This window comes from Solea senegalensis, unplaced genomic scaffold, assembly GCF_019176455.1.
Source record: "Solea senegalensis isolate Sse05_10M unplaced genomic scaffold, IFAPA_SoseM_1 scf7180000015915, whole genome shotgun sequence".
Lineage (NCBI taxonomy): Eukaryota > Metazoa > Chordata > Actinopteri > Pleuronectiformes > Soleidae > Solea > Solea senegalensis.
Window position 1 is genome coordinate 1 of NW_025321505.1, and position 10,184 is coordinate 10,184.

The window sequence follows — 10,184 nt, forward strand, 5'->3', positions numbered from 1 at the left end:
CCCCTGGTGCTTTTCTCCAGTATGGAGACAGGCAGGCACAGCAGACATTATACCAGACCTGCAGCATTGCATAAAAGACACTTAAGTTTTTCTGATTCTCCATGTCAGACATAATCAGTGTTCATACTAAAGATAGACTGAATTAACCGGGCTGGTATTTCCCATTCATAAATAATTGGCAGTTATTACAAATCATGCATTATTTGTTCTCAGAAACCAAGTCACTAAGTCTTTATTTTTCCATCCAACAGTTGTATTTTTGATTAGCCTTTTCCTGTTTATACATACTTTATGAAATTAACCCATAAATTACAGCCCTACTTGATTATCAAAATAGTTGATTAATTAAGTCATCGATTAATAATGGAATTGATTCATTGTTGCAGCCCTACGAGTGACTATTGACTTGTACTTGTACATTGGCACCCTCTACAGCTATTGTTTTATTTTATTTGCACAAAGAAGAATTTACATCTGCTATGACAGGAATATGAAAGATATTATGTTAATTTCACTCCAGAAAGAATTTAATGATTTAGGCACAGGGAGAGTTTGATATTGCTCATTCCAAATTGATTACTAAATGAACAATTTTGATCATCTTAAAGTCAAAGTGATATCTAGTGTTCATCCATAGATCTGAAAACTAATCAGAAAACTATTTGTCTTTACAGTTCCTAAGGACGTATGTGTGTACAACATGACGGTGTACAAGGTGAGAGCATGCACGTGTCATTTACGATGAGTCCACATAGTCAGCGACAACGATTGTTAAACTTGCTCGACTTTGCCACATTCAATAACTGATGAATGAATGAACTACAGGAAGTGCTGGAGGGGCAGTGAGCCCATTTCTCCCATTGTTTACACCCACTGCTTTCTGAACCAATGAATGAGAGACACTGCTGTGCAGAGTAGCTCTGGGTAAGTCTTGACTAGTCCATGATTTACCAAGAGCTAGTCTGCACAGCAACATTAACACAGCAAGTATTTACAGCTTCTTAAATACGAAGATTTTCTGGTTTCTTTGGTTCATATTACAAATAAATCATAATGTTGTTTGTGAACAGACAAGACATTTGAGCAAATCATTTCCAGGTTTGAGAAACACAGATTAATCACTCATAACATATGAAAATAATCAAGTTACAGTCCTTACACAATTATAAATGAATGTGAGAGTGAACCGATCATTGTGTGTGTGTGTGTTTTATAGCCTGGTGAAAAGATACCAACTCCAGAAACACCAGGGCCAACAACCACCACCACACAACCAGAAACAACCTCACCACCCGGACAAACAACCACAACAGCCCCATCGGGAGGACAAACAACGACAACAGCCCCATCGGGAGGACAAACAACGACAACAGCCCCATCGGGAGGACAAACAACGACAGCATCGGAGGACATCGGCAAACAGCAGCACCATCCAGGACAAACAACGACAACAGCACCATCGGAGGACAAACACAAAACAACCATCGGGACAAACAACGCACAGCACCATCAGGAGAACAAACAACACATCATCGGGAGAAACAACAACTGCACCATCGGGACAAACAACAACACCATCAGGAGGACAAACAACAACAACAGCATCATCAGGAGAACAAACAACAACAGCAGGGAAACAACAGCACCATCAGGCAAAGCACCAACAACAACAACAGCACCATCGGGACAAACAACAGCACCATCGGGACAAACAACACAACAGCATCATCAGGAGAACAAACAACAACAGCAACATCAGGAGAAACAACAACAGCACATCAGGGACAAACAACACAGCACCATCAGGAGAAACAACAGCACCATCAGGACAAACAGCAACAACAACAGCACCATCAGGAGAACAAACAACAGCAACATCGGGAGGCAAAACAACAACAGCACCATCAGGAGGACAAACAACAACAGCACCATCAGGAGGCGAAACAACAACAGCACCATCAGGAGGACAAACAACAACAACAGCACCATCAGAAAACAACAACAGCAACATCAGGAGGCAAAACAACAACAGCACCATCAGGAGGACAAACAACAACAGCACCATCATCAACAACAGCACCATCAGGACAACAACAACAGCACCATCAGGAGGACAAACAACAACAGCAACATCAGGAGGCAAAACAACAACAGCACCATCAGGAGGACAAACAACAACAGCACCATCAGGAGGACAAACAACAACAGCACCATCAGGTGGACAAGCGGCGCAACAGCACCATCAGGAGGACAAACAACAACAGCAACATCTGGAGGAGAAACAACAACAGCACCATCAGGAGGACAAACAACAGCACCATCAGGCGGCGGCAACAGCAACATCTGGAGGAGAAACAACAACAGCACCATCAGGAGGACACACCATCAGGAGGACAAACAACAGCAACATCTGGAGAAACAACAACAGCACCATCAGGACAACAGGACAAACCACCATCAGGAGGACAAACAACAACAGCACCATCAGGAGGACAAACAACAACAGTATCACCTTTGTCTACTACACCATTTGTTCACAAACCTGGGCCCTGCCAGGAGTGTTACTGTGGACCTAATAAAGATCCCGTCACTGGGTTGAACATGATTGGATGCCAGCCTGTTGTCTGCAACACCAGCTGCTCTGAGGTCAGTGCGTACAGTCTTACACACAAGTCTTTCTTCCAGTGACACACACTGAACACAGGGATGCACTCACAAAACTAAACTAGCAAATATCGTCCGGGACTGGGCTCAATATTTCATTGAGACAACAAGCATTTAAAGAGATTTTAAGAGACAACAGCTTCTTTGTAACACACGTCAATATCCTTCATTTAGTGTATTTGAAGATCATCATAGATGATGTATGTCAATATCGAAAAAGATATACTGTGATAAGAATTGTTTTCCCAGCACGGACAAGAACCTCATTTTAACCAGAGGCTCAAAAACTAAAGTGTCTCATGTCACACACCAGTACGTTTCCTGACATCTTGTGAGGCAGGATGTTGCTTGTATTGGTCCATTATCAACACACACACACACACATTTCAATGAAGCCAAAATAAATTTTGTCTCTTGATTTTAATTTCTTCCCTCTCATTTTGTCTCTTTTTTGTCATTTTGTCTCCAGGGTTACGAGTATATTCCTGATCCTGAGAAGTGCTGCGGGAGCTGCGTTCAGAAGAACTGTATTCATGAATTCGATAATGGCACAGTCATTGTTATGGAGGTTAGTACTGCACCTCACATTGTCATGGACATACATTTCTCCTCAACAACTCATATAGGGCTGAATGATTTTCAATAAATATCAAATTGCGACTGTTTAGACAGGAATTGCGACATGATTTGTGATATCAGGGGGAATTGTTTTTACATCATTATTCTTATTTTCATTCAAAAACCATTTCAAACAAGGCAATCAGAGATGGCAGGCTTCACCCCATTCACGCAACAAGCCTCTGTCGGCCTCTGTTGGTCATATTGGTGTGGATAAGTGTGGATACACAAACAGACAGACACACAGAGCCACTAAAAACAATACTTCACTCCCACTCCGTGGGCTGAAGTAATGATTACTGAGTGATATTCGTGCAGATCTGTGAGAAACAAAGAAGTAGACGTATACATAACAGTGGATACATTGGTTACTACATGGCGGAAAGACAGCGTTCCTCATGGTGTTTCGCAGGACTCGTCTAAACTAGGGAGCTGCCGGAGAATCTCTGGAGAATGTCAGGACTTGAAATCAGCTTTCTGAATTGTTTTTGCTTTCTGCAGCCCAACACCAGTTATGTGCCGCCGGAAGACAAGTGTACGGAGTATCAATGTACAAAAGTCAACGGAAAGATTAAGGTCACTGTGATTCAGAAAACCTGTCCTCCTTTCAACCCCCTGGACTGTGAACCTGTGAGTATCTGAAACATCAGCAGCTCACCTCCCTTTCCCCTGCATGTCACACGTCACATGACACTGTCCATGTCTAACACACACGGCTTCCTGTCTTCCTCCTCCAGGGCACTGAGACGACCGATGCTAACGGATGTTGCAGATCTTGTAAGTGTGCTTACACAAAGAGTGGAAAGTTAACGTTTGAAGACAAAGCTGTGTACGATCATGTTGACGTCATTGTTAGAGACTTAGAGTTTGCTGTGTGTTCCAGGTAAGATCAGGACCATCTGTGAGCTCAAGACTACTGAGACCTACATCAAAGTGAATGACTGCACCAGTGATCAGATGGTCAGTTTGTCACACTGCGCCGGACTGTGTGGAAGCACATCCAAGTGAGTCTATTCAATATCAAATACAAACTCTACTACTATGCTGCTAAGGCTCAGGGGATTTTCTCAGTTAGAGCAAACCCAATTCTGTCTCACTCAGTGTTAATGGAAAGGTTCAGTTTTTGTTTTTGAAGGGTTGTTTACGGGGGTCACATGAGGTCCAACAGGAAACTGAAGTCTGTAAACCACTCACTCTCGCTCACCAAAGTCCATAGAGAAAATCTGTGATCTCAACAGCACAGAACACAGTCGATCCGCTGCTGCCTCCATCACTAAGTTCAAATGTCAAATTTTGTCACTTGTGTGTGTGTGCAGGTATTCTGCAGCAGCTAACAAAATGATGCACAAGTGCGAGTGTTGCCGGGAGGACGAAACCGAACAGAAAGAGGTGAACATGAACTGCAACGATGGCTCCAAGAGGAAGCACACCTACACCAAGGTGAAGTCATGCAAATGCACCGTGGCAGAGTGTGTGCCAGGGAGCGGGGGCAAGTAACAGCCCCGGCGGGAGCATACCCGCCGTGGCTCCTGACTGATCACTGGACTGACTTCCCTCCGAACACGATACAAGTCTTAATTTTAAATCTTTAAACTTTTCTCAGATTTTTGTTGTATTTATAGCTCAACATGCTACACTGATTAAAACTTCCTTCATCTCAGGATTTTTCTTCACTGAAAGTAATTAAAATTATATTCCTGCAATACAAACACTGGTTTCGACATTCTTATTGATGAATACTGACAAAGGACAGTGTGCTGAAATCTAACTGGTGGCACTACTATTTGTTTATTTATATTTGTTTAGTTTTTATTTAGTTTTGACTTTTTGTTTTTAACATGACTTGGTTTCAACTAGTTTTAAGTTTAGTTTTGTAAATGCTTGGTGTTAGTTTTTATTAGTTCAGTTATTTGAAACATGGAGTATTTGCCAGGTGTAAAGATGTAAAAAGGTCATAACAAGTATCGTGTCATAAAACCCAGCAAAAGATGCCACTTTAAAAGTTTATGAGGACAAATGAACTTCCATGCCTGAATCAAATATAACAGTCTACAAGAAAATGTACATCATAGAGCTGAGGGTGGATGCAGCTGGTGCGGGTCAGGTAAAAATCAAATATCCAACAGACTAAAGACACGCATGAACATAACATAAATAATAATAATGAATAACCCATTTTACAATGTGGGACAAAAACTAAATTGAAAACATTTTATTATAATTGAAAATACCACCTTTCAAAATTGCTGGCAAAGAAAAGACAAAAAGCACATCCTGTGTACTCCACATGCCGGTCCAGATAAATGGGGAGGGTTGCATAAGGAAGGGCGTCTGGCAAAAAACCTCACAATTCATATTATACATGAAAAATTATAAATATTGGTTAAAAACAAAATTATATTTAAAAAATATCACTTCATGATACTTCTTCAATTTCAAGCCTAATTATTTGTGTTATAGGGACGTGTCCAACCAATATTTGGAGAGAGCCAGAATGACTATACTAACATTAGTATTATCAGAGACAGGGTAATGTACAAAAGTGTCCCCACCAGTCTTGTCACCAAACCTAGGCCCTGATTTATAGTCGAGTTCATTGTTTCTAACACACATACATGTCCTTCATTTGACATTAAAACACCAAAGAAATACACTAGTAATTATGTGGAATTAAAGACTGTTGCATTCCAGGGCAAATTGTGATATATAAAAAATAATAATATTTTTTTTCATTTCCCTGAGGGCACCTCCCAAAGGGATTAATAAATCCGTCTGTCTGTAAAATGAGCATATACAGCACATCACATCAGAGCTAGGACTGGGTAATACATGGATATTATATCTATATGGTGGTGGTGGTTTCAAAGGTTGTTGTATTGATGATCACCATATTTATTACATTGAAATCATTACTGAAATAACGATTTGGTTTATATCCTGGGAGTTATCAATATCGAATTACATTTTAAAAAAAGTATATAGTTGTTAGGTTTAAAAAAAAAAAAATAATAATAATTACTCATCAACTATTTTGATAATCGATTAATCAGTTCAAGTGTTTTTCCAATAAGTGAAACCGGTTTTCAGATTTGACAAGTGAAAAAAAATCACATGTATTATAAGACACACACACATTATAATAAATGTTAAATGTTATTTTAGATGTAAATGTGCCAATTATCTTTGATAAAACAGCAGGACTCACCTGTCACGTCATAGGATGAAGTTGAGCTGCTTCTCGCTGCGGTTAAAAACAATCATTCCCTCGCTGTTCCTAAAACTGCACACACAAACAGCATTAGCTGCTAGTTAGCTGCTGTCGCTAGCGCCGCGGCTAACAGCTACATGTAGCCTCCAAAAGCCTTTGTCTGTGATTATGAACTCTTTGAGCTTCGTTCGCGGTCGCTCCCTCTGCCGTAAACCACGTTTTTATCTTTACAACTGAGTCTAGAACACAGAATCCAGCGTGAATCAGCATCAACGTCCTCGTTTTAGTTCCCCGGCGAGAGCAGAGGGAACCCTTGCCCCTGTTGCCCCTGTTGCCCCGTACACGAAGAATCACTTACACTGATTGGTTGGTGATGATGACGTCACCTGGGCCCTGTCCTGAAGCTGCGACATCGTCTCCATAATAATTTCATAACTCATTTTAGTGTTTCGTGGAACACATACACGCACACACAGAGAGATCAGATTAGTGGTTTATGTTACTATTATTATTACTATTATTATTATTATTATTATTATTACTATTATTATTATTATTATTATTATTATTACTATTATTATTACTATTATTATTACTATTATTATTACTATTATTATTATTTTAAGATACGATAGTCCTTTATTCATCCCACAGTGGGGACATTTACATTGTCAAATAATAACAATAAGACTATAAAACGTGTAAAAAAACATTGTAGACAGTTTCCAGTATATATCTACAGTATGGGCTTGATGTTTACAGTATGAACAAAGATTGAACATGGGATATTATATATATGTATGTTGCACTTAGAAATGTGTAAAATGACAGTGTATAGCATGTGGTCTACTGAGAGCAGTGCTTGTTGTTAAAAGAGATCAAATAAATAGTTGTAACACATTGTACCACAGAGGATTATGATAACAATATAATACGTCATTTGTCACGTTTTACTTCACAATCCACTGTTTAACTCTTAATAATAATACACACAACAACTTATATGGACATCCTGGGAGTGTGTGTTCATCAATCACTTCAGACTGTACAAAATATGTTTATTCGTCTTCTGGTGTTGTTGAGTCAAAGATATGATTAATGATTAATCATTTAAAAAAGAAAACCAAACAATGGTAATTGTGCAGAAGTCACAAAATAGACTAAATAAAATATGACAATATTAAAAAAAAATCATTTCATCATATTGCTTATAGGCTGTGCTGGAAAAAAAACAACTCTATATTGCACATTCTTATAGCCTATATGTTTACCCTCATTGTGTGAAGTGTTGGCGTCGTCTCCTCTCTATAATGTTGTGTATGTCGTGATCCAACGTTATACAACTACAACTGAATTGAATGAAAAATGGAACCTTGCAGCAGGACGGGGACCGACGGTAAAACACGAGCAAAGACCAAACCATGTTTATTCATGTCAGGATACAAACACACTTTTTACTGGTTTGTATTCACTGAGCTGTTCTTCTGATTTTAAGTAGATTTTGGAATTTGAAGTAGATGTTGGAATTTGAAGTAGATGTTGGAATTTTAATTTTGGAATTTTAGTAGATTTTGGAATTTTAGTAGATGTTGGAATTTTAAGTAGATTTTGGAATTTTGTAGATGTTGGAATTTTAATTTTGGAATTTTAGTAGATTTTGGAATTTTAGTAGATTTTGGAATTTAAAGTAGATGTTGGAATTTTAATTTTGGAATTTGGAAGTAGATGTTGGGTTAAAAGTAGATGATTTGGGTACTGCATTTTTGGAATTTTAAGTAGATTTTGGAATTTTAGTAGATGTTGAATTTTAAGTAGATTTTCGATTTTATTAGATCCCGGACAGTAGATTTTTGGAATTTAAAGTAGATGTTGGAATTTTAATTTTGGAATTTGAAGTGAATGTTGGAATATAAAGTAGATGTTGGAATTTTGTTTGGAATTTGAAGTAGATTTTGGAATTTTAGTAGATGTTGGAATTTGAAGTAGATTTTGGGAATTTTTGGTAGATGTTGGAATTTGAAGTAAGATTTTGGAATTTAAAGTAGATGTTGGAGATTTTAAGTAGATTTTGGTATTTTAGTAGATATTTGGAATTTTTAAGTAGATTTTTGGAGATTTTAGTAGATGTTGGAATTTGAAGTAGATTTTAGAATTTTAATTTTGGAATTTGAAGTAGATTTTGGAATTTGAAGTAGATAAATTTGGAATTTTAATTTTGAAATTTTAAGTAGATGTTGGAATTTTGGAATTGATGAATTTTGGAATTTTAGTGAGTATTTGGAATTTGAAGTAGATTTTGGAATTTTAGTAGATGTTGGAATTTGAGTAGATTTTGGAATTTAAAGTAGATATTTGGAATTTTTAAGTAGATTTTGGTATTTTAGTAGATTTTTAAGTAGATTTTGGAATTTTAGTAGATGTTGGAATTTGAAGTAGATTTTAGAATTTTAATTTTGGAATTTGAAGTAGATTTTGGAATTTGAAGTAGATGTTGGAATTTTAATTTTAAATTTTAAGTAGATGTTGGAATTTTAAGTCGATTATTAAGTCTTTTTCACTTTGATCTACAGTTGGACGTTGTTGCTTTGACGTCGCGCTCATGACTCTTCAGTGACGACTCTCTCTGACCAATCAGAGGCCTTCAGTGTGATGATGTCACAGTTTAGTCTCGGCTCAGCAGAGCCTCGTCAGAGCAGGAAGTAAAAAAAAACAGCAGGTTCTGTCACTGATGGAGGAGAAAACAACAGCGAGCCGAGTGGAGGCGTGAACAGCGTTCCATATGGAGTGGCTTCTGTCCAGCTCACTTCTTCTGCTCCACACGTCGCCTTTTAACCCAGATTATTCCGGTCCATTTTCACACTGCAACGACAGCTCTTGCTAAACGACGGTTTATTGAAGGTCATGACGCAGTGACGGCGTCTGTACTTTGAACGTTCAGTCGATTAGTCCGAGCACATTTAAAACTTCTTCAATCTCATTTTACCACAGTCTTCCATTCATACTGAGTTCTTGTTGGAGTCGCCCCCTGGTGGTAAACTTCCATTTGATTTCCAACACTTCCCTTTTACAAAACTGAAGATGAAATCCGATTGATTTTAAAAGCATCTGCTGTAGCTTTAGCGTGGTCACATGACGGCGGGAACACAACAACACATGACCTGTACTTGACGATTCATTTATTTCTCTTCATTTTCAATAGACAGGAGAAGATTTGACTCTGATTGTTACGGCTCTGGCTGCAAACACCAAATTCTTTATTTTAAATCAATGACACACTTATACGAACATAATCACACAAAGTATTTTCAATTTCTCCCAATAAACACACTGCACTAGATCAGTGATAACCGTCAGAATATAGTGATTCAATATAGATTATAAGCCGAGATTTCACTGACAGCAGCTTTGAATTTATACTTTTAAATAATGCAGTTGAAATGTCAGACAGTGTCAGCACCTGCACACCCTTCACAGCAGTGAACACCGTGACACAACCTCATGGTCAGTGATGACAAGTTTGGCAAAAAGCACAACAACAACAACAACAACAACAACAGGACTGCGACGCTGACGGGGCCAGAGTTCAGACTGAAACATTTAAAGCTCTGCTTGTTGTTTTACAGCCTGCTGCACAATCACAACACAAATTTGTCTCTGACACTTCACCTCCCATCAGTCACTGTATGAGCGCCCC

At 38.4% G+C, this 10,184-nt stretch overlaps 1 protein-coding gene and 1 long non-coding RNA gene across 2 annotated transcripts; both read left to right on the forward strand.

Annotated features, from left to right (window-relative positions):
• Positions 1-15: 15 nt before the first annotated feature.
• On the forward strand, positions 16-1,343 carry LOC122762656. Its single transcript, XR_006358746.1, has 2 exons — positions 16-715; positions 1,217-1,343. It is a non-coding gene; the product is annotated as an uncharacterized LOC122762656 (long non-coding RNA).
• Positions 1,344-2,456: 1,113 nt separating this feature from the next.
• LOC122762655 (intestinal mucin-like protein) lies at positions 2,457-4,991 on the forward strand. The gene is made up of 6 exons (XM_044017847.1): positions 2,457-2,646; positions 3,134-3,232; positions 3,784-3,912; positions 4,020-4,059; positions 4,166-4,286; positions 4,599-4,991. Exons 1-6 carry the CDS (start codon positions 2,602-2,604, stop codon positions 4,777-4,779), a joined length of 615 nt encoding a protein of 204 aa, XP_043873782.1. The 5' UTR covers positions 2,457-2,601; the 3' UTR covers positions 4,780-4,991.
• Positions 4,992-10,184: the final 5,193 nt, after the last annotated feature.

Bases quoted from the DNA above. Each gene is read 5' to 3' on its own strand.
- LOC122762655 (XM_044017847.1), top strand. From the start codon at position 2,602: ATGATTGGATGCCAGCCTGTTGTCTGCAACACCAGCTGCTCTGAG. The intron at 2,647-3,133 runs GTCAGTGCGTAC...TTTTGTCTCCAG, and splicing joins GCAACACCAGCTGCTCTGAG to GGTTACGAGTATATTCCTGA. The intron at 3,913-4,019 runs GTGAGTATCTGA...TTCCTCCTCCAG, and splicing joins ACCCCCTGGACTGTGAACCT to GGCACTGAGACGACCGATGC.